We start from the raw sequence: 25458 nt of genomic DNA, 5'->3' as shown, positions 1-25458 counted from the left end.
GGAAAGCAAACTGAATCCCTAGGAATGGTCCATAGACTTAAGAAGTATCCCCTGGGTTTAGGCCCCTCAGGGAATTCTATGGAAGATTCCTGCTTTGCATAGAAGAATGAACTAGATAGCCTCAAAAGTTTCTTCCTAATCTTTTCCTAATATCTTCCTTTTCTAGTAGTTCCATCATGTCTAGGAGAAATAGCTTCCATAAGAGATTTAAAGATAAATCCCGTCATCTGGGTGAGAGTTAAAATATCATAATTGCTAATAATTTATGTTCAAGTCATAATTGAAATTTCTGCAATAAGAATTCTTGAAATTAAAGTGGTAGTTTTCCTTTTAGAATTTATATAGTCTTAATAGGGCTATTTTGCTTAAAATAGTCTTCTCAGCATGGGTCACATTTACATGGCACAAAAGATCCTATAAGTATGTATTGATTTACTGATTTATTGGTTGATTTAGTGCTGTCTTAGGGGAGGGATGAAACAATACAATTGAAGTAGCTAGGAAGCACTAGTGTCATGGGATTTTGCTATCTCTATAGTCCTGTTCTCAAACTACAAATCTTTGAAGACTGTATTGGCTCTTGGATAATGTAAAATGTGGATTTGTACTCAGTGAATCAGCTTACTGAATGGGATGTCTCTCTTCCTTGATATGAGATCTTTTTCTATAAGAAACAAGGCCTAAGATGGTGTGCTGAATTATCAGGATTTTCTCATATTTGGATCATATGTGAGAAAGGTACACAGAAAATACTTGAAATCTCAGTCTTATTCAGTGCCAACAAAAATCTGAACATTAGGACAAGGAACAAAATAGCTAAATCCCTAAAGTTACCATATGGGACTGAGTAAAAGGGAAGAAAGATTGTAGTCAAATATCTATGACTGAATACATTTAATTCATCAGATTTGATCCTTGACTCCTTCAACTTTTAGAAACCAGTACGAACAACAATAAAAAGGGTCAGTGAGGAAAGTAAGGTATATCCTTGGACAAGGGCAAATTCAAACCAATCTCTTCACATTGTACATCAAAAATTCTAGAAATTAAATATAGAAAATAGAAGTTAATATTTATTGAGAATCTGCTATGTGCCAGATGTGATGCAGAATATTCTGCATATGTGATCTCACTTAATCCTTTTAACACGCCCATGATTTAGGTACTGCTATTAGCCTCCTTTTATAGATCATAGCTCTGAAGCTCTGTAAGGTCCTCAGTTATCTACTTAATAAGGCCGGAAAATGGACTAATATTATTCTCTAAAAGTATCAATTATAAAAGAAAAAATGTTCTGGTTAACCACAATTAATCAGAACCTCCTAATCCCTGAGTTTTCCTTTTGATCAAGATTTCACCATCCTTAAGTACAGCATTCAAATGAAGGAGATGCATTGGAAATATAATTATTTTAAGTAATGTTGATACAATCAACATCAGAACTTTTAAGTTGTGTCATTAATTCTTGATTATCAGCTGTCAAGTCTTTAACTACGTGAGTTAATAGATTGCCACCTACCCCCACCCCATCGAGAATTCATTCATTCAGCACTCCCTATGTGCCAGGCATGGTGCTAGGCACCGGGGATACAGTTGTGGGTGAGAGAGAGAAGGATCCTCCTTAGGAGAGCTGCTAATAAACTTCAAACTTACAGAGAAAAAGTTTGTTTTAATTCACCTAGAATATCCATATGCATATATATATATTCTTTTCTTATCTCTTGAACAACTCTGTATAGTGTTATCATTCCTCTTTTACATCTTATGAAACTAAGATTAAGGAAAATTACATGAATTGCCAGAAGCTACCCGTATAGTAAAAGACAGAGCCAGGATTTGAACCCCAATCTGTCAATCTTTGAAGTCCATATTATTTCCACTATATTATTCTGTCTTCCACAGAACTTTTGGTCAGTCTGATTTTGCAGAAAGAAATATCAAGAAAAGTTTGGGGAGTTCCCATCGTGGCACAGTGGTTAACGAATCCGACTAGGAACCATGAGGTTGCAAGTTCGGTCCCTGCCCCTAGCTCAGTGGGTTAACGATCCAGCGTTGCCGTGAGCTGTGGTGTAGGTTGCATACTTGGCTCGGATCCTGCATTGCTGTGGCTCTGGCGTAGGCCGGTGGCTACAGCTCCAATTCAACCCCTAGCCTGGGAACCTCCATATGCCGCGGGAGCAGCCCAAGAAATAGCAACAACAACAACAACACGACAAAAGACAAAAAAAAAGAAAAAAAAGAAAAGTTTGGAATAGTACAGTAATCACATTTGACTCTGGGACTACTCAGGTGTAAGAAACATCTTCATTTTAAAATTATATAAAAATCTATTCTTCTTTGAAAATAGTGTTGGTCATGATCTGAATGTTTTCTAATGCATAGCAATTGGTGTTTTTTTCATTAGTTCTTTGTAGTCACAGTAGGAATTTTTTAGGACATGGATATGATGCAGTGAATGGTTGACTTAAGATACAGAAGCAAGTTTTCATTCTTTCACTTAGTTACTCAGATGATGTAAAGGAAAAATGTTTGACAAGTCCCAGAAGACATTTAATGGAGGTGTTCCAAGTGAAATCTGATTGCTGAAGAAATAGTGCTTGTTAACGTGGGCTGAAAACATTAGCACAGGGATACTTTTTATTAAAATTAAGAAAGTAAAGCCATTTTGTTAGAACAGTAGCATTAATTTTACTGAAAGTTAATTGACCTTTAGCTGATTATATTCCAAGTTTTCATTGACATTTTACAACATTACCTGAAGAATTGTACAGCTGCAGGCCATAGAAAAATTGAGGGTTAAAGAGTGAGCCATAACAGGCCAACTTGATTCCTCTTTTGATAAGATTAGAGGACCAGTAGATAAAAAGCTCAAGAGACATCACCTAACTTTGGACGTTGACACATTTCATGATTTTGATTCAACATTTCATGAAGTTTTAATTGAAGCACTTGAAATTCCAGGTGCTGCTGCCAGAAGAGTAAGAAACTACCTCTGCTCATCCCTGTCTGAAATATCTAAGGCTTGGCCTTTTGCCATTTTACATGGTACTTCAGTGACTAGTAAAATGACCATGCTCTGAGTTCATTTAAAAGCGGCTTAACATAACCCAAGCCTGAGTCTTGACTCCCCATCACTCCAACTGCTCAGTAACCCCTTGCAGTTCTGTTATCTTTGTTTCCTTCTCTACTTTGCTATTGAGTTACAGTTTCCTTTTTTTGAAACCTCTGTATTATCGTTGGAAGTGACTTTGACACCAGGATAGTTTATGATTACATCTGCATCGATTCAACAATGCTTGCAATGAAAGAATGGAAAAAATGTCAAGATATAATCTGAAAAATACATGGCCAAGCTTTTTCAAAGGAAGAGTAGCTCCAACCATAGCCACATTTAAAGAGGGTCCTATCTCTTTAAGAGAGGAGGTAGAAGATAATTGATAGCTGTGACCAAAAATGTTAATTTCCCAGAAACAGAAGGGATCTTACAAATGACGGAGCCATATTCTTATAAGAGCCTATATTTTAATTCTGTACTTATCAACAATATCTGTAAAAATTGCAGAGGGCAACTGGCTTTAAGGAATTCACCTGTTACTCCTAGGCTCTTAAGACCTAGAGAGTTTTCCTCTAGTGGCTCATATAATAAAATCTAGAGACATCCCAGTCCTTAATGGAGTCTGGATTTTGGCTTTCTTTTTCTTCTTTAGGGTTGAACCAGCTGCCCTTTGACCCTGCCAACAACAACGAGCCCCTGCAATTTGGTAGTGCCAGTGGCCCTCTGGTCACAGAAGGCCTCACTGAGAATGGAGGGGAGTCAAGCAAGAAAAGAAAGAGAACAAATGCTCCTTCAGGTAAGCTAGGTGATAATCCATCCTCTTAGGATGTGCCAGTGACATTGAGTCAACATTGTCGCAGAGCCTAATATGTAATGGACACTGTGCTAGGATTTGTAGGAGCTACAGAAATGAGTCCCCTGCCCTCAAGGAACTCATGGTGGGATAGCGAGCAGAAAAAAGTACATATTTGAATAATTCTAATAACAAGAGTATGGTCAGTGCTATAGTAAATAAGTAAAAGGAAAAACCTATGGGAGCACAAACAGGGGAAGAGTTTAATTCAGCTTTGGGCATCATGGAACACATAACAGCAGAAGTGGCATTTGTAGCTGGCCCTTGAATGGGTAGGTTTAAGACAGGAAAAGATGAGTAAAAAATATTTGATTGCAGTAGAAGGAATTACATGACTGAATGATGTTACTGTACATTTTTCTTTGAATGCACAAGTGGTGGCTACCCTCACTTGTACTTCTAATGTGGATAAATGTGTATATTTGCAACTCCCCACCCCACCCGTTTCCCCCAGTGCACAGCATATCTGCATGTGTCCTATGCCCTCTCTTAGAAGAGCCGACAAACACATTTTCCTCAATCCTATATAACAGCCAAATGAATTTTGAGCCACCCCCGCAATTTCCCCATCCTTCATGCTCCGTTGGCCTGTTATCATGTTAAATTTCTCCAGAAAGAGTCGAGAAACAATGGGAGAACCAGATCTTAACTGATCATTTAATATTTTAAAATTTCACCTCTTTGTTACCTGACTATTCATTTGAAAATAGTATCTATAATACATAGGGACCGATCTGAGATTTTAGGGTGACCCTAATAGACACGTTCATGGTGTTTTAGTTTTGTTCTGTTCTGTTTTTTTACTATGACTTTTACATTCAGTTTGTAACATGGAGCATGTTTGCAAACATATAACATAAATACCTGACTCTTAGATCATAGGTCTTTCTGCTTATAAATCAGATATTTGTTAAACTAGTTTGGAAAACAAAAGTACGGTAAAGTATTAGCTGTCTGGAGCCCTCGAGAAAAGTGTGATTTTTAGAGAGTTGTATTTTCTGGAGCAGTGGAAATGCATAGCATACAGCCACGGAGCTGGTCTGAGTTGTAATCCCAGCTCTTTCTCTGTCTGTGGCCTGGGTTATGTTCCTTAATCCCTCTGACTTTCATTTTCTTCGACTGTAAAGTTAGAAATGATACTAAAACGTTTAGGATTGTTAGTAGAGTTAAATGAAATTATATAGGTAAAGTGCATAGCATGATATCTGCCCACACCTCATCACTTAATAAATCGCTTAATAAATGGTGCTATTGTTTTGTTATTATTATTATACAATGATATTATGAACCTCTTTTTTTTTTTTTTTTTTTTTTTGCCTTTTGTCTTTTTAGGGCTGCACCTGTGGCATATGGAGGTTCCCAAGCTAGGGGTCTAATCAGAGCTGTTGCTGCTGCCCTATGCCAAAGCCAGATCTGAGCCGCATCTGCGACCTACACCACAGCTCATGGCAACGCTAGATCCTTAACCAACTGAGCAAGGCCAGGGATCGAACCTGCAACCTCATGGTTCCTAGTCGGATTCCTTTCTGCTGCGCCACGACAGGAACTCCTGAACCTCTTTGTTTTAAGCATCAAGGCATTTCACATTTTTAGGTTAACCATTATGGATACAAATTGTGTGTGTGTGTGTGTGTGTGTGTATGTGTGTAAACGTCTGTCTTTTCAAGGCATACTTTCAACATAATCTAAACTTTGCTCAATCATTTAAAGGCATAGTTTCAGTCATTAGTCACTGTGCTGCGCTATAATACTCTATTATCATTTTCTGGGTTTGCTAATGAATATAGGCCTTTTAACGCTGCTCTAAATTGTCCTAGACTGTAGTGTCTATTTAGTTATTACAGCCACATTAGCCACATTTTATACATGTCCTGTCTCCTTTCTGTAGTCTGCAGTCATTTCTAGTTTCTCTCAGTGTCCCTTCATGTCCCTTCTTTTCTCCTTCTAATCAGTTACGAACTTAAAAAATAAACAAACAGCCAGCTCTCCAAGTTGATGTGTCAAATTAGTATGTGAAGTAAGAGTTAAATCAGCTATAAGACAACTTGCTGTGGAAGATACACAAGATTAAGGCCTCAACTTTAAGACATCTACTTTGGCTGCCCTGAGGCTTTTTTAAATCACTTACTAGTTTTTCCACTATGTTCATGATAAGTTATATGCTGGTTTAGAGTAATACCTCCTGAATATTAGTTAACGCACTAACTAATGGGAAAAGAGAGTATGCATTCATCTGAATTGTGAACCAACTTTAAAGAATTTCAGTTTTATTTCTAATGAGCATATTCAGTGAGAGCAAAGTACTATTGCAGATACAGGGTTTTAGCAGTAGATTATGTTAATCTATAATTAGCAGAATCAATTTGCATTCAAATAATGAATTTGCCTAAATTCTTAAAAAACAGTATGTTCTTAAAAATAGGTGAACTAGGCTCCTGGCAGGCTAAATTACCTCCCTTGTAGTCCTTTTCACACTATTTTCTTACTGAACCCTTTGTAGATAGTACAAAGATAACTCCAGCCCAGGTTAAATTACCACAGATTCAAAATTAGTGTAGTCCAAATTAATGAGGTTTTACTATACAGGGAGCCTCATAATTGCTCATCTAGCAATCTTATTATAAATGTGCAAACTGTTTTATAATGGTATTTTCTCCCTATGCAGTACTAGACAAAAAGAAAAGGGAAGATATTTTGTGAGTAGGAACTTCTTTCTTGCTTTATCTTCCTTCCTTGCATCTTGGCAAGGAGGAAAACTAGGGTTAGAAGTCCTTACAAGAGCTACCAGCCATTTCACTTCTAAGCTGAGATACGCATCCAGCCATTATATCACCCAACCCTGTCACCCCTTTGAATCAAAACCATCTCTCTCCCTCTCCTGTCACTACAAATGAGGGAGGGGTTGTTCACATAGCTCCAGTTCCTCACTACACATTCTGTTCTTCTTCCTTTCCCATCCATCTACCTCACCCTTTTCTCCAAATTGCCTCTCTCTTGTTATACTAAAATTGATCTCCTTAGAGGTCACCAGTGACCTCCAACTTGTCACAGTCAGTGGCCTTTTGACAGGTCTCAACTACCTTGACCTGTTTGCTTCATTTGATGCTATTAACAACCTCCCCTTGCTTGAATTCTTTCTACTTCTGCTTTCCTTGGCAATACATTTTACAGATTTCTTCCTTTTCTGTCTCCTTCAAGCATTCTTCTTCTCCCTACCTCCACTTTGAGTGTACTATTATTCACATTTATAGGTGTTGAAATAAAGGATCAATAAACTTACCCAAGGGTGGAACATTTAGCAAGTGGTTTAACCAGGCCTCCAACTTCAAAGCCTGTCTCCAACTACTATCCCAGAATTACTATGTCTATGGATATTATAAATCTGGACCCATTACTAATTAAATATTAAATATTGGTGGCACTCGAGGGAAAGCTGTGTTTGTGTGCGAATAAGATGAGCAGAGCTTGTGTTTCATCATCTCTAGGATCCCTTCAAACTCTGAGATCCCATGGTTCCTTCTTTTCAGCTTTCTTTTCTGCTACTCCCCAAACAAGTCTTCTATTTCAGCCAAGGTTGTCTGCTACCTTTCTCCAAATAGGCACCGGGCCTGCCTACTTCAGCATCTTGTTCATGCCATTTCTTCACCTAGCATTCTCATCGTCTTCTTTCGCCTCTCAAAACTTGTCCAACTGACAGCACCTAGTTCCAGTCAAAATCTTGTCCAACTGACAGCACCTAGTTCCAGTCCTACCTTCTCCAGGAAGCCTTTGGATTGTCCTAGTTAGAATTGTTCACTTGTACCTCTGAAACCCCCTGGGTCATTATATTCATATGAATCACTTGCCACTGTTCAACCACCTTGAACTATTGGTTATCTGTTTGTACAAACATGTCTTAACTTTTCAACTCAGTCATCAGCCTCTGACTGGAAGGGTCCCTGATTCATAAGGTCTTTTGGCAGAGACACAGTATCTTGCACACAATAGAAGTTGAAGAAGTATTTGTTGACTTAGCACATATCTGGCTGAAGAATTGCTTTCCTTTTGCCTTTAATATTGTCTGTCATCGTCTTTTCACTCTTGGGGGAACTGTGCACAAAACTGGGCACTCAGTATCTAATGTTGATCAACGGACTGCCGCAGTAGTCCCTAAAGGTCAAACTCCAGACATTCATGAGATTATATCCCTCAAGAACCACACATTGAATCTGGGTGCTTGTGAAACAAATACCCAGCCCTAATGGAATCTTCACTTCTAAACTAGATGAAATTTCATGAGTGCCCAAGGGAAACTGATAGGTGGAATTGGGTGTCCTGTCCCAACTCCTCTGTTCAGTAGATCAGTAACCTGGCATAGATATTACTGTAGTATTTGGCCACAAACTCTTTCCATGTGCACCTGGGTGCTTTGCAGCTTTTATCTTAAGGTGAGCTCAGAATTTTTCAGTGTGCTTGCTCTCAAATTTCACTTTTTTCTCAGGGAAATGTTTCCTTGGTGATGCTGCAGCTGCACAAATTGTCTAAGATCGCGGTGAGTCCATGTATTCAGATAACACTCTCCTACTCTGTGGCCAAAGAGCAGAAGACTGTTAAGCCCTTGTCAATCATAGTGCCAAGTTTCTGTCCAGAAGATACCAACTGTCTCTTGGTTTGAGATCCACCTGTATTTGTAAAGGTGGAGATACCAAGCCTTTTCTCAAAGACTTTCACTAAAGTGAAGGAATCCATGAATCAGCAAGGCCAATCAGATGATGGCTAAAGTCAAGTGCACTGCTTTAAGCAACAACATCATGGTACACTGGCATTCCAAGAAGGTGCTAGCTCATTGATAAAGTGTGCAGCTAATCAGGATAATTATGATATCAGAGTGATCATCCAGATGTAGGCATAGTCCTATTTCTGTTGTCTCCTCTCATAGTTCTATATTGAAAGATAGAGTTGCACTTAATTATGTGATGCCTAGTACTAAGCAGTTTTGCCAAATTTTGTGTGAATAATGAATAGTTCAGCATGAAACGGGGGATCTTCATCCATTTTCCATTTGTAATAATGATTGAACCCCAAGGATTCAAGTTCTTCAGGACCCTTTAATTTGATAATCTGTGTCAGAATGGTGATTCTTTCTTTCCCTTAATATATTTTCATATTCATTTCATTTTACAAAAGAGGTGCCAGTAACCAGAGAGGAGAAATAATTTTGACCAAGGGGGAATAGCATCACCAGGAATGTTATGATGTGATAAGGACCTCCAGATAGTATCTAAACTTGATCATAGACCCTAACTCAGTTCCTAAGGTTTTCTTTAGAATTTCTGGAAGTCAGGATGAGACTTGACAATATGAAAGACAGTGAATAGTTCCAGCGCTGCCAGGTCTAGATTAATAAGAGGAAGTAGGTCTGCAGAGCAGCAAGGAGAGGTTCAGTCAGACAGAAGGAAGAACTATATTAGAATGAGTTATCAGGGGCAGTTGTTTAAGTCCGCTTGGAAAAGAAATATAAAAATGAGATGAACACTAATCTGCCTGGAAGTACTTTTGTTTCCTATCTTACCTGGAAGAGGGGCAATGAACCAGGAAACTTTTTATGACACTTACAGCCCTTTGATTTACCTCAGACTCATCAGGCTGAGACTTATTTCATGTGGATTTGAACTCCACAAATAAAAGCATTGATTGTTTTTAAAGAGAGAAAATGCCACCATTTTATATCTTGGTCTGTGGTATTTCTAGCATATCAGCTGAATTATTATACTGCCAAAGGCCAAGAAGAGTGTATTGTTCCTTCAGATGGAATTAAAATAAGAAAAAGAGTAGACCAATAGCCCTACTCAGTTTCTTTAGTCCTTTGGACATTTTTATCTGATTACAGTTTCAAAAAATAAAACCTTATCTTGATACCTAGAGGATCTCAGTTCTGATAGAAACTCAGTGTGAAATTTTTCCTCTCAAGGAATGCTGGGGGAGGGGAGATTGACGGTAGCACAGAAGCAGCAAAATCGGAAAATGCAAACACATCTCTCTTACATTGGCCCAGCTGTTGAAACAGCTTTGGAATGATTTTGTGACCTCATTGTACTTCCTAAGTTCTTCTCTCACAGACGTGAAGTGTGACTCAGCCTCATGCGTTGGTAATATAGGGGCTAGCAGTAGATGTTGAGTCATAGTATTTTAGAGTTGGAGGCAATCTCATCTGACACCATCATTTTCACAAATGAAGACACCAAAAGCCAGAAGGGGACTTTTCTAAATTCACATGATTACTTAGTAGTGGAACCAGAACTGATTTTTACCTGACACTGATCATTTCAAGTTGGCTAGGGCTGTGGGGTGTGATTGTTTCATTTGTATTGTAGAAAGTGTATCTCTAACCTAGAGGAGCTGGCTTCCCCCATGCTAATAGTATTACATGATTTGTAGCAAGCTAACCGAGTGGTATATGAGGGCCCATATCTGTTCTGCCTGCCACACAGGGGAGAACTCTTTGATCTCAAACTAGAAAAGGAGTTTCAGTCTGGGAAACACCTATGAGGGAATCGCTTTTGTAGAGCTGAACTCCAGCAGCTCAGCAAATCACAGAAGAAAGTCTTTGTGACACCTGCTTACTTGATGGGGAACGCTTGGTGTCCCCCATCCCAGCCCACCCTAAGGGCCACTATATACCAATAGTAAAACACTTGATAATCATGTGTTATCTGTTATTTAAACTTTGTTGCATAATTTTATCTACAGGATCTCTTTCGGTTTCTTGATTTTTAGGTAAAGACTCATTTGAAAAAAATCATTTTAGGCCAGTAAAACTCAATTTCACAGTAAAGGGATTCTTAGATTTGGGGGAGGTTGTTTTCCTCTCCTGTTAGCTTAGCGAATTGGTTATCAAAGCAACTGTCATTCTGGACTTTGAGGCCTATAAGGGCCTCTCTGGCCTTAGTAAAAGAAAGAAGCGTACTCAGATATGTAGTAAAAAGAATACTAAAATTGTGATTTTAGTACTGCATTTGCCACTTGTTATTAGTATTTTGATCCTGGGCAAATACAGAGGCCTTTTGTAAAGCTTCAGTTTCCACATCTGTTAAATGGCGAAAGCATTTCGAAAACTGTTAGATACTACCTTTACAGTTACTGCTGCTGCTTGTTAGGTTGGTGAGTCTGAGTGCTTTTCTCCTTCCAATTCTGAGTAAAACTGAGAACAAACACAAAAAGCCATGTGAGGAACAAAATGTAGTATCAGCTTTATTAGAAGTAAAACTGGACTGAAGAACGTGGCTTGAGCCTAAGGCCTAATGAAACTACTATCTCCAGCTCCAAATCTCTACATTGATACCCACTGATGGGAAAGATTGAGTCTGAAGAACAGACAACTTACCCTGCCAGTGTCACGGACAGTGATGGCCTGTGTCACAATTCAGAGGAAGCTAGAAATTAGAACAAGGTGGGCCTGTGGTCCTGCCGCTGGAAAATAGTACCTGTGCCCTGACTAAGCTCTGCTCACTTTATTTTATTTTTTTATTTTTTTATTTATTTATTTTTATTTATTTATTTTTTTTGTCTTTTTGCTATTTCTTTGGGCCGCTCCCGCGGCATATGGAGGTTCCCAGGCTAGGGGTCTAATCGGAGCTGTAGCCACTGGCCTACGCCAGAGCCACAGCAACGCAGGATCCGAGCCGCGTCTGCAACCTACACCACAGCTCATGGCAACGCCGGATCGTTAACCCACTGAGCAAGGGCAGGGACCGAACCCGCAACCTCATGGTTCCTAGTCGGATTCGTTAACCACTGCACCACGACGGGAACTCCAGCTCTGCTCACTTTAAAAGAGAAAAGGGGGCATGTCAACTTGAGGGCATTCTGACCTGAGAGCCAGAATGCAGAGGTTAAGCCAGGAATGATCACTTATTTTTATTCTAATCTTACTAATCACATAAGTGGATGCTTCTCCAGTGCCAAGGAGCAAGCAGAGGTGGATAAAAGCCCAGAGGACTTTCTATAGTACTGTCTGTCCTCTCTCCCAAGTAGGATGAATGTTCCCTCCTTCCCGTGGAATGATGACAAGTGTGACAAGAACCCCCACCATCCCAACACGGCTGTTTATTTGCAGATTAAAATGACTTTGAATTTTTCACAGTCCTATCCTTAGCATTTGTTTTCTCAATCAGGGAAAACTAGCAGTGATGATTCATTGCAGGGTACAAATAGATAGGGTTGTTCTAGCACCATGAGTTACATTTAGATTTTTACTTTTCCATGTATAAATCAAGACAAATTCCACATGGAACTCAACTTCATGTCATCTGATTTTGCCTCATAGTCGTACCTTACAGTGAGGAGATTTCACTTCATGAATTTCAAACACAGATACCCCTGCTGCCATTTCAGCATTGCCTTTCTACATGTGATTGCAAACTGCGAGTCTTCCTTTCTCTTCCATGGCACCAAAGTATAATTAAAATACTTGACTACTACTACCGTTACTACTACTGCTGCTGCTGCTGCTGCTACTACTACTACTAGCTGATACTGTGACACACCTACTGTGTGACAGATAACGTTCTAAGTATTTCAGATGTGTTAACCTATTTGACTTTCACAGCAACTCTGTGATTATCCTTATTTTAATCGTAAGTAAACTTAAATACAGAGATGTTAAGTCATTTGTCCAAATAGTAAGTAGAGGAGATAAAATCCAAATCCAGGCAGGATAGCTCTAAAATTATTGTCAAAAAACAATTGTATCAGGGTGAAAATTGAGGAAGAGCCAGGCATCAGTGCTCTTTAAAAGCACCGCAGAGGATTCCACTATACAACTGGGCTTAAGGACCTGTTCAGCTACCTCTACTATATCACAGCAACTAGGTTGCACCTAGGCCACTCTGGTTCAGAATGTGGATGTTTGTAGTGCAGTAGCCCCCCATTTTCCATGGGGGACTATGTTCCTAGACCCCCCAGTGGATGCCTGAAACCACATATAGTAGTGATCCCTAATATACTGGTTTTTTCTTATACATGCATACTTATGATAAAGTTTAATTTGTAAATTAGGCATGGTAACAGAATATCCGAATTGCCAGTGTAGCTACTCTGGAACTTTGGGGCCATTAGTAAATAACATAAGGGTTACTTGAACATAGACACTGCTGATACCATGGCAGTTGACCTGATAACTTAGGCGGCTACTAAGAGACTTACAGATGGGATACTCTGGACAAAGGGATGGTTCGTGTCCCAGGTGGGATAAAGCAGGACATCATGAGATTTCCTCATGCTACTCAGAACAATGTGCAATTTAAATCTTTTACATGATTTATTTCTAGAATATTTCATTGAATATTTTTGGACCACAGTTGATTTTGAATAACTGAAACCACAGAAAGCAAAACCATGGATACTGTATTCTGTGATAAAGTGTATCTAGAGTCTTCTGTCAGGAACTGAAATGACATTGAAGTAGTAGACCAAAAGATAACAAATAAAGTGGTTGTGTATATGTTGACAGCTCTAGGTATTTCAACACAGAAAGAAGTGACCACCAATTTGCAGTTTTCTCTTTCTCTGCTCTATTTCCTGATATCCATTTACTACCCATTGAAATAAAAATCCATGATGATGACATTCCCTCTTGTAACGGGCTGGCAGACAGTCTTGATTTTTTTCCAGTCTCAATTTCCTTGATAATGTGAGCCACTCAATTTAAGCCATGCAGGTTGTAGGATTTCACATTGAGCAATTGCTTGTGTAATAGAACTAATTTTAAAATATCTTGTTCCTTCTACATTTGAATTTTAAGCGAGAGCAACTATGACATGCAAGCTATTTTACGGAATGTGGTGAGTGAGGGTTGATGAGAGTGGCACATAAAGCCATTAGAGATGTGTCCAGGAGTTCCCTGGTGGCCTAGCAGTTAAAGATCCAGCACTGTCACTGCTGTGGCTTGGGCCATTGCTGTGGTGTGGGTTCCATCCCTGGCCCCTGAACTTCTGCCTGCGGCGGGCATGGCCAAAAGAGAGAAAGGGGAATAGAGGGGGAAAGAGAGAGAAAGAGAGAAAGAGAGAGAGAGAGAGAGAGATGTCCAGCTGCTCAAATGGAATGTGCTGTTTTGCAGGGCAGACAGGTCTCAGCAAGTGGCATTCCCTAGCTACAGTCTCTTTCTTCTGCTTACTTGATTCAATAACAATACAGGAGCAGTAGCTTTTATTAAATATTGATCGTATGCCAACCACTATAACCAGGTATTTTACATATATAAACTCAAGCAAACTTCATAACAAATCTATAAAATAGATACCATTTTCCCCTTTGTTTATAGATAAGAAAACTGAGCCTTAGAAAACTTATGAAACCTTCCAGCCTACAGCTGTTATATAGTAGAAGAGGACTTAAAAGAGGGAGGCAGGACACATCCCTGCCTCAAGGGCATGTGCTCAGTATCCTGGCTCTGACCTTAGACAAGTTATTGTAACTCTCTGAGCCTCAGTTTCCTCACCTATAAAATAGGAATAACAATACCAATGTACAGGTTATTTGGGGATTAAATGAGAAAATGGATAAACAGTGCTTAATACATGGTGTCCTTTTGTTCAGTGAATATTTATTTAGTCTTAAGTATGAAGCATTGCAGTAGGCTTTAAGAGTATGGCTATAAATAACACAAACTCCATCCTGGCCTTGTGATGCTCACAGTCTAGCAAAGAAGACAGTCATTAAGCAAATAATTACACAAATAATTATTTGCAATTATGCTGAGTGCTATCAAAGAGTGACTGCTTATAGTGAATACTCAGTAAATAAGAGCAAATATTTACTAAGTGGCTATTATGTGCTGGGCACTTAGCCAGGAAGAAATTGAGTGCAAGTGCATAATTAGATGAAGAGTAAAGGTATTTCCATGGAATTTTAGATTAGAATGAGGTTAATGAAGACCACTTCATTCCTCTGGTCAATCAAGGAAGTTTTGGAGGGAAGGAGGTGAAATTTCAGAGGATCCTTGGTTGAGTTCCCTGGGAAGAAGAGAGGTCAAGTTAAGAATGTGTTTTCTTTCCCCAAAATCAGTTCCTGGGGATCATGCGAGTCATCTAGTGTGGGCATCCTCAGCATGAGTGGCCTTTATATCTGGCAAGATAAAGGATTTTAGAAGACTTGTGTAACAAGCCATAGGAACCAGGCTTTCCCTCTGAAATGAACGCCAAGTGCTAAATTTGCTTTAGAACTTGGCATAAAGTCTGAGCAGGCAATGAGTCATAACTACGTACTGTTTTCAGATGCTAATTTAAATATCATCCCATACAAATATAGTGGTTCCACTGGCAAGCTGTTTTCTAACCTGGCCTTTTTTTTTTTTTTTTCCTTTCCATGATTACCGTGCTCTAGGCTGAACACCCTGAGAAACATTTACTAATGCATCCTAAATTATCTCAGCTGGGTAACCACAAGATTTTAGCTTCTTTAGATTTTGTACCAGGCCTCTGTCAAACAGTTCTTTCCAACATTAGGTTTGTACAGAGATGTATACATGTCTTCCAGGCTGGGATTCCCATCAATTAAGACTGTTGCCCTTTGCTATGAGATAACAGTCTCTTCGTGACATAGCCTGCAAAGAGGGAGGTGCCTTTCACTTCTCGTTCTCCTGTCAAACAGCCAGTCAGTTGGAGAGCGTTGTGTTGAAGCTCTGACTGCCCAGAACGTTCTCTCTCGATTGGAGTCAAGTAAAGGTAGCTAAGGAACTTGATTCTCTGCCTTTACTCGGGGCCCCTAGCAAATGATGTTAAGTGTGACTTGAGACTTGACACATCAGTAGCTAAAAGTCTGTTTCTATGTATGTGGAACATGTAGTAATGGAGGAAGGTCTCATTACTACTCTCATTTCACAGATGAGGTAATGCAGATTCAGAGACTCGATGTCCTGCCCAAGATTAGACAGCCAGTAAACTATTCAAACCCAGGGTTTCCAGTCATGGGTCCTGTGCATTTTGCATCATGCCTCACTGATTTCTAAGGTTTCCGAAGAAGGCAGTGGCGTGATCTGAGCTATACTTTCCAAATATATCCTAGCCAAAATGTTTTTATTATGGATTGTAAAGGGGCAGAACTGGAGAGACAAGTTTGAAGACTTCTGAAATTATCCCAGGGAAGTGACATCTGGTCCTGAATCAGTGTTATGGGAGTAGGGATAGAAAAGAAAGGATAGATAAAAGAAACTTAATGAAGGTAAATCATGCTGACCATTATGGCTTAAAGAGCCATAAAGCCTAGAAATGAAAAAGATATGAAAATCATTGGGCCCGGTTCTCTTTCTTTCAGCAGAATATAATTATCCCCACCTTTACAGGTGAGTCAACTATGATTCAACCCAAGTGACTTGCTCAGAGTCTCAAACTAGTTTCGGCAAAAAATGGAGCTGGAGCTCAGGACTCCTTATAACAGTATTCTTTCCACTAAAGCGTAGGGTCTTCCAAATCTGTTTTTTAGCTTGTTAGTTTTTTAAAAAAAGCATTTTATTGAAATGCACAAAAGGGAAAAATCTTACGTCTATACCAATGAACTTTCACAAATAGCACACTTATGTAACCGGCACCCAAGACAAGGCACAAAGCATTTCTGGTACCCCAGAAGACCCTGATGCCCTTTTGTAATCATTTCCTTCCCCACCAAGGATAATTCCTCCTCTGACTTTCTCTTTCTTTTTAATATCTGCCTGGTGGACCATGTTAGATATTGGGAAATTACTACTGGGATTCTTCTACTAAGAGATATTTAGAGATTATTCCTATTTTTTTGGCTGCCATGAAAATGCTGCAGAGAACTTCCATGAGCTTGCTTCTCTTTATGTGTGAGCAAGTATTACTCTAGAGTTGAAGACGTAGGATTCCAGAGTTGAGATATTAAGGGCTTTGTAAATTTTGATAGCTAATACGGTGATGACTTCTACAAAGGCCTCACCAAGTCAACACATCTAGTGTTGAGAGGGTTCTTCCTTCCCTGTCTTCTTGCCAACACACAACATCTTCAATCCCATGTTTTGTGTTTTTTTTTGCCAATTATATGAGCAATGAATTATAGCTCCACATTGCTTTAATTTGCGTTTTTCTAATAAGTAGTGAGTTTGAACATCTTTTTCAAATGTTTCCCTCTCTGCATTTACTCTTTTTTTTCTTTTATATTTTCATGTGTGATATCCTTTGCCCCCTTTTTCTATTGTTATTTGTCTTCTAATTTTGGACTTGTAAGTGTTCTTTTTATGTCATGGAAAATAATCTTTTTTTCTGTTTAAATGTTTTCCCATTTATTTTAAAATTGTTTATGCTGTGTTCTTTCACATCAGACCTACTTTATAAAGTTATGTCCCTCTTGTAGATTCTCTTAATCATTCCTGTGAGTATGGACCCCCCTCCCCCCGTGTTACATGTTCTACCTCATTGTCCTCAAGAGTATAAGTGTATATGTCAAATCATGCTTTCCCAATTATAGGGTCAGGAAATTTAGTCATCCCACCTATAGTGGTTGGCAGTGCAGTTCTTGATCTGCTTTCCAGACAGGATCCAGATGCTCTTCGAGGGGAAAAAATAGAGTAGCAAGACACACCTGTTTCATAGATGTGGAATCTGGTATGTGCTAAAGGGAATGTGAATATGGTATACACACTGGTCATTCTCAACATTATGTCCCCAGCTGTCTTGTGCTGTGACACTCAGACAGCTTGGGCACTTTGGAATGTTTGGTTGCTACTTGAAAGTATTTGGTTACACAGAAGGAGGTTTGGAAAAGTTCTGTCTGGTGTCTAAAAAAGGGAAATGGAACTTCTTCTGGCAGATGAAGAATCTCTTAAATTCCTATCTATATTCTTTAGTACTGTAAAAATTAGTTGTATTTAAGAAATAGAAAGTTTTGATAATCAAATTTTTTTAAAGTGTTGAGATAGTATTTAACCTATTTATACAACCAGTTTAAAAGCATTTTCAGCAGTAGACAATTACAAACAAGAGCTAATATATTTATTCAGCAATTATTGGATGCCTGCTGTGTGTCAGGTGATATTGGATGGAAGGGTAGATGAAAATGCTTATTTCTAGCAGAAACTGAAAGATGAATAAGGCTCTCAACCACAAAGTTGCCCACATCTGGTAAATAGAAAGTATTCCCTTCCATTGATTAAAAAAAAGCAAAAACAAAAGCAAAAACAAAACAAAACGAAAAACCACATCCTAGGAATTCTAAAGGGACCGTATTGCTTAGATTTTAGTTAGAATTACCGAATTTGCTTAAAAGCAATAAAACTGGATTCACCCTTATTTAATCAGTACCAGCACCTGTTTCCTGTACTTTTCTCTCAGGAGCCCCATTATTATACTGTTTTTAGAAAAAGTTGGCATGAGCATACAAGTAAGTGAAAAAAAATATGCAATTCTCTTGCCAAAATTTTTTTTTGTCCAAGTGTCACTGACACCTTTAGGATATGAAATGGTGAAAACAGTCTTGCTTTGGATTTATAGGTATTTAGATGGTAGAAATAAGAGAAAATGATGAGATGGGGGCTTTAACCCTGCTTAAATCCTAAGTGTCCCCAGGAATGACACATTTTTCACTGAGAAATGTTCTGGGGTGATAATTGGCAATGTTGGTATTGTATTTTTTAAATTCATTCAGTAAACATTTGCTCTGATAATTAGACCTCATAGAGCTTCATGCTGAAGGCACATTTCCATTTGTGAATGCAATTTAAGGATTTCCTAAGAATATAGGTCAGTTTAAAAAAATGACTATGGATATTGCACTGATCATTTTTTACCCTCTGTAACCTACCCCCTCACCTCTATCTAAACTTTATTTGAGGTTTAGACCCAGTGAGGACACTCTAAAGCTTTATAACTTCAAGGATAGCTCTGCAATTTTGGATTCTATCTCTCTGCACCCCGCCCTACCCACAGCACACATACTCAGACCATTTCTCACAACTGTTCTTTGAAAGGATCAGGGTGCCTTTGCTTCCAGGAGAGCTCAGAAGTTATTTTTGCAAGTTAGCAGCAGCCCAGTAATTCTATATCCTCCCCTATGAAGCAGGTGTTCAAGTCTTTCAGATTTCTTTGGCCACTCTTGATTAATTTCCTTCCAAGACAAGAATTTGTAGCCCCGGGTACCTCCAGAAGGGCTAAACAACCTCTAGAGCAGGGTGTCCACTGTTATACTGAAAGCTTAGTTGGGAATAAGAAAGGGATCAGAGCTGGCAGTGAGGTATTGAGAAGAAGGAGTGGGAGAAGTGAAAGAGGGGGCACTTAGAGATCATCTAGACTTTCTCTTTCCTTTACAACACTGCCTCCAACCCTACCTAAAACTGCTAAGTAGCTAATACAGGGCTAAATATATAATTCACTGTCTGTGATAGTTACTGACTTTCACAACATCCTTATAAGGTAATAGGGTAAGAGCCAGTATCAGTTACTACTTAAAAACATAGGCTCTGAAGTCTTGGGCTTAGACTGCCATAAACTAGTCTGTGATCTTGGACAAGTAACTAACCTCTCTAAGGCATTGTTTCCTAAATCTGTAAAATGGAGAAAATAACACATACCTTTTGTAGATTACATGAAATAATCAGTTAGATTGCTTATTATGAAGACTGCATGAAAGAATAAATTAAAATTTTTACAAATAGAGAGCCCAGAAATAAATTCATGTATATATAGAGTTATGATATATAAAATCAGTGGGAAATGCAGAGACTGTTTAATAAATGAAGCTAGAAAATAGTTATCCATAGGGAAAACAGTGAAGAGTTTTATATTTAAGTTTTATATTGCATACAGGTATAACAAAGCTAATTTTAAAAAGCAAAGATATAATGAACACAGAATTCAAAATGATAGTTACCTTAGCTGAGAGGTGGGGGCGGGGCATGTAGGATGGGACTGGAGTAATTCTTATAGTTAGATGGAGATTATTGTTAAGGTCTTTGCTTTTATTTGGGGCTGTGAGTTTGCAGGTACTCATTACATTATTAAAAATAACTAGCTCAATAATTAGGGGACCAGTGCTGAAAGTGTATCATGAACCAAGTATCATGATTAATCCAATTGTATGCACCTGAGAGCTTCAAATAAATACATGTGTAATAAAGTCCTTAGCCCAGAGCTTTTGAGACAAAATAAGACTGGGTAAATGGCAGTTGTCATTACTAGCATTTCTTCTTACTCAACCCCCCCCCCATTTTACCTCCTGCCAAGCAATAATAATTTTCATGTTGTGCCTGAGGATTAATGATTAGAAATATTAATTTACATGAGGTTCTTTGAAATAACTGAGAACTAGGTTCAAAATTTAATAGTTACTGAGTTTTCAATCTTTTATAAATCCATTAGACCACTTTCATTGAATTGTGCTTTTTTTAATTATCAAAGCACTCTGCACATGTACTTTTAGGATGTTACCAACACCAAAAAGCTTTAACCTCTGCATAGTATGACTTTGGTACTCAAAATCATAATAGTAATTTAATATAATAGCAGCAGATGGTATTGAATTAGGGCACTCTGCTAGAAGATTATAGTATGTGATGAATGGGTAGTTAGAGAAAAAACTGTGCTCTTAGCCTGGATCTGTAATTCTGTTAGCTGTGATTATTTATTTATTATACTTTACATGGTACCTTATCTTCATTCTCTGCCACAAACATTCCTCTATTCCCACTATGAAAAGAGCTGAACTATAACTTCTTAGGAGAACAAATTTTTAATGTCATTATGGGAGTAAAAATGACCTGGAGGTCATTGTCTGATTTCAGTGTGTTTTTAAGGTAGAGGGTTCAGTGCAGAAAAGGAAAATGGATGGATTAGCAGAAGATGAAAGTGCATGAAAGAAAGTGGTAAGCATAAGAAAGACAGGGTAGTACAGGGGGGAAAGTATAGGAATGAGAAGCCAGAAAATCTGGAGTTCAGTTTAAGCTTTTGCCTCCATTGTTGGACTTTAGGCAAGTTACTTAATCTTCTCTAAGTCTTCATTTTCTGGGATAAAATGAGGATATTAGACTGTATATGTCCCTACAAGCATGAGCATCTTAAAATTTAAGACAAATAGAGGGATCTCTACTTCCAGGAAAATGGAGTAGACCCTATTCCCTCCACTAAGTACAACTAAAAACTCTGGATATTATATATAAAAATTAATAAGAAAGCTGAAAGGTACAGAGGAGGAGGGAGACCGTCTGGAGACCGTCTAGAGACCTTGGGACCTCCAGAATGAAATGGTGGTAAGTTCCATGGGTTTTCTTTTTACCTCATATATCTCACACTTGGAGCTAAAGAAGCCAACAACCCATAAGCACCAATGAGTACAGAGTCCAAAAAGCCCAAACAAAAGCCTTCTCTCTGTAGCCAAAGGACCAGGAAAGAGCAGCCTAGTAAGTGGGAAAGCTTATAGCAAAAGCTAATTGTTCTACCTTAGCCAAACAGCACAGAAAAAACTGCAGCCCATTCTCACCCACACCCAGCCAAGAGGGGAACTTACATTTCCATTTGCCAGGAGGCTCTGATGAGGCACTCCAATGCCTTTGCCTGGGACCACTGCCAGGGTAGTATTAGAAAAGACAAGGTACCTAACTGGAACTTTCATCCCCACTGGCCAGCAATGAACCACCCCTCCCCTGCCCTGCCTCCACTACTTTTTCAGGGTAGACCATCTGGGGAGCTTGGACTTCTACTCCTCTCTGACAAGTGAAAGTTATATAGCTGTGCTCCCCACTGTTGTGGTGTCAGAGGAAGTGATAGAGATTCATGACTATCATCATCACCCAGGAGTAGTAAGGCCACCCCCAGCAGATGTCACTAGACACTACATGGGGAACTGGAACTCAGACCCCTGCCCATCAGTAATGAGGAGACCACCTCCCTCAGATGTCAATGGAGGCTAAGTGGGGCACCTGAACTTCTACCTCCACCTGGCAGTAATGGAGCAATGCCTCCTTACCCCTGCTACAGTGATGTTAAACAATGTCAACTAAAACAGAAAATTTAAATAAGATCCAAATTCTTATAACATAATATGCAAAACCTATACATTTCAACTGAAAATAACTCATCATACCAAACACCATGAAGACTTTGCACTACATGAAGAACAACTATCAACAGATGCAAACACTGAGATGGCTGGAGATGGTAGAGTTATCTGATAAAGATTTCAAAGCAGCCATGATAAAAATCTTTCAATGAGAAATTACGAACATACAAATTTTTTTCACATTCTGTAGGTTGCCTTTTCATTTTGCCGATTTTTTCTTTTGCTAGGCAGAAGTTTTCTAGCTTGATGTAATCTCATTTATTTTTGCCTTTGTTGCTTGTGCTTTTGGTGTCATATCCCAAATTTGTTACCAAGACCAATGTGAAAGAGTTCTTTCCCTATATTTTCTTATAGTTTCAGGCCATACATTTCAGTCTTTAATTCATTTTGAGTTAATTTTGTGAAAGGTGTAAGATAGGATCCAATTTCATCCTTTTGAGTTAATTTTGTCAAAGGTGTAAGATAGGGATCCAATTTCATCCTTTTGAGTTAATTTTGTCAAAGGTGTAAGATAGGGATCCAATTTCATCCATTTTGAGTTAATCTTGTGAAAGGTGTAAGATAGGGATCCAATTTCATCCTTTTGCAAGTGGATGTCCAGTTTTCCCAACACTGATTATTGAAGAGACTCTTGTTCCTCAATTGAATATTTATTGTTGGCTTCTTTGTCAAACATTAGTTGACCATAGATGCGGGGGTATATTTCTTAGTTCTTGTTTCTATTCCACTGGTCTGTGTGTCCATTTTAATGACAGTACCATGCTGTTTTGATTACTCTAGCTTTGTTCTTCTTTCTCAAGATTGCTTTGGATATTCAGGGTTTATTGTGGTTCCATATGGATTTTAGGATTACTTTTTCTTTTACTTTTTTTGATTTTTTTGTCTTTTTAGGGCCACACCCATGGCATATGGAGGTTCCCAGGCTAGGAGTCTAATCGGAGCTGGAGCCGCTGGCCTACGCCACAGCAACGCCAGATCCAAGCCATGACTGCAGCCTATACCACAGTTCACAGCAACACTGGATCCTTGACCCTCTGAGCAAGGCCAGGGATCGAACCCACAACCTCACGGTTCCTAGTCAGATTCATTTCCTCTGCGCCACGATGGGAACTCCTAGGATTACTTTTTCTATTTAAGTGAAAATTGCCATTGAAATTTTGTCAGGTATTACACTGAATCTATAGATGGCTTTAGGTCATATGGACATTTAAAAATATTAACTCTTACGGCCCATGAACACAGGATAACTTTTCATTTGTGTTTTCTTCAATTTCATTCATAAATGTCGTATGGTTTTTGGTATACACATCTTTCATTGGTTCAGTTTATTCCTAAGTATGTTATTATTTTTGATGCTTTATAAATGAGATTGCTTCCTTCACTTCTTTTTCATTGCTAATGCATAAATATGCAACTGATTTTTGTATGTTGATTTTGTATCCTGCAACTTTACTGACTTTATTTTTTATCTCTTCCTTTCTGATTTGGATACCTTTTATTTCTTTGTTTCCCCTCTCCACCCCCCCTTCTTCTCCCCCCCCCCCCCCCGCCTCTGTCTCTCACCTAACTGCCATGGCTAGGACTTCCATGATGATGTAATCTATGTTGAGAAGGAGTGATGAGAGTGGATGCTTTTGTCTTATTCCTGATCTTGGAAAACTGTCAGCCTTTCACTGTTGAATATGTTATTAGCTTTGGACTTGTTATATATGATTTCTATTATGTTGAGGTGTGTTTCTTTTATGAGAGTCTTTATAATGAAAGATGTTGGATTTTGTCAAATGCTGTTCTTATATCTGTTGAGATGATCATATGATTTTTGTCTTTCATTCTATTAATGTGGTGTATCACATTTATGATTAGCATATGTTGAGCCATCATTAATTACATCTCAAGGATAAATACCCCATAATCATGGTGTATGATCCCTTTTATAAAGTGCTGCTGAATTTAGTTTGCTCGTATTTTGTTGATAATTTTGCCATATACATTCACCAGGGATATTTGCCTGTAGTTTTCTTGTAGTATCTTTATCTAGCTTTGGTATCAAGGTAATGCTGGCCTTGTAAAATGAGTCTGGGAGTGTTCCCTCTTATTCTATTTTTGGAAGAGTTTGAGAATAATTAGCATTAATTATTTTTTAAGGGCCGTACCTGCAGCATTTGGAAGTTCTCAAGCTAGAGATTGAATCGGAGATGCAGATGCTGGCCTGCACCACAGCCACAGCAACATTAGATCTGGGCCACATCTGTGACCTACACCACAGCTCACGGCAACACCAGATCCTTAACTCACTGAGCAAGGCCAGGTATCAAACCTGCATTCTCATGGATACTAGTCGGTTTCGTTACCACTGCGCCATGGTAGCAACTCCACACATATCTTTTCAAATTAGAGTTTTCTCCAGATACATGCCCAGGAATGGGATTGCTGGATCATATGGAAACTCTGTTTTTAGTTTTCTAAGGAACCTCCATACTGTTCTCCATAGCACCTGTACCAATCCGTGTTTCCCACCAACAGTGTAGGAGGGTTCCCTTTTATCCACACCCCCTCCAGCATTTAATTGTAGACTTTTTAATGATGGCCATTCTGACCAGTATGAAGTAATACCTCATTGTAGTTTTGATTTGCATTTCTCTAATAATCAGCGATGTTGAGCATATTTTCATGAGCCTATTGGCTATCTGTGTCTTCTTTAGAGAAATGTCTATCTAGGTCTACTGCCCTTTTTTTTTTTTTTTTTTTTTTTTTGAGTTGTTTAGGGTTTTTTGTTACTGAGTTGTATAAACTGTTTGTATATTCTGGAAATTAAGCTACTTTATCAGTTGTGTCATTTGTAAGTATTTTCTCCTAGTCCATAGGTTGCCTTTTTGTTTTGTTTATGGTTTTCTTTGCTGTGAAAAAGCTTGTAAGTTTGATTAGGACCCATTTGTTTATTTTTTTCCTTATATTTCTATTACCTTGGGAGACTGACCTCAGAAAACATTAGTATGATTTATGTCAGAATATAGTTTGCCTGTGTTCTCCTCTAGGAGTTTTATTGTGTCATGTATTTTTTTTTCTTTTGTTTTTTAGGGCCGAACTTGCGGCATATGGAGATTCCCAGGCTAGGGGGTGAATCAGAGCTACGGCTGCCGGCCACAGCCAAAGCCACAGCCACATCAGATCTGAGCCACGACTGCAACCTACACCACAGCTCACGGCAATGCCAGATCCTTAACCAGCTGAGCAAGGCCAGGGATCAAACCCACAGCCTTATGGTTCTTAATCGGATTTGCTTCTGCTGCACCACAATGGGAACTCCTGGTGTCATGTCTTATATTTAAGTCTTTAAGCCATTTTGAGTTTATTTTTGTGTATAGTGTGAGGGTGTATTCTAACTTCATTGATTTACATGCATTTAGTCCATTGACATTTAAGGTAATTATTGATAGACATGTATTTATTGCCATTTTAAACCTTGTTTTCCAATTGATTTTGTATTTTTTCTTTTTCTTTTATTTGTCTT

At 38.7% G+C, this 25458-nt stretch overlaps 1 protein-coding gene across 16 annotated transcripts in view; it reads left to right on the top strand.

The window, feature by feature from the left end:
• ENOX2 (ecto-NOX disulfide-thiol exchanger 2) overlaps nt 1-25458 on the top strand; it is a 284143-nt gene that overhangs the window by 106706 nt on the left and 151979 nt on the right. For 10 of the 16 annotated variants that reach the window (XM_021080170.1, XM_013991000.2, XM_021080157.1 and 7 more), the window contains one exon: nt 3708-3851. The exons of the other annotated variants lie outside the window; for them this stretch is intronic. Coding sequence is in view for 2 of the 10 variants with exons in the window: in XM_013991000.2 (XP_013846454.2) it covers nt 3708-3851 (144 nt within the window). In the remaining 8 variants the exon portion in view is untranslated. The remainder of the gene's footprint in view (nt 1-3707; nt 3852-25458) is intronic. 16 annotated transcript variants of the gene reach the window in all.

This window comes from Sus scrofa, chromosome X, assembly GCF_000003025.6.
Source record: "Sus scrofa isolate TJ Tabasco breed Duroc chromosome X, Sscrofa11.1, whole genome shotgun sequence".
NCBI classification, from domain to species: domain Eukaryota; kingdom Metazoa; phylum Chordata; class Mammalia; order Artiodactyla; family Suidae; genus Sus; species Sus scrofa.
Note: the sequence above shows the minus strand (reverse complement) of the source record. Positions and strands in the feature narration are given on the sequence as shown.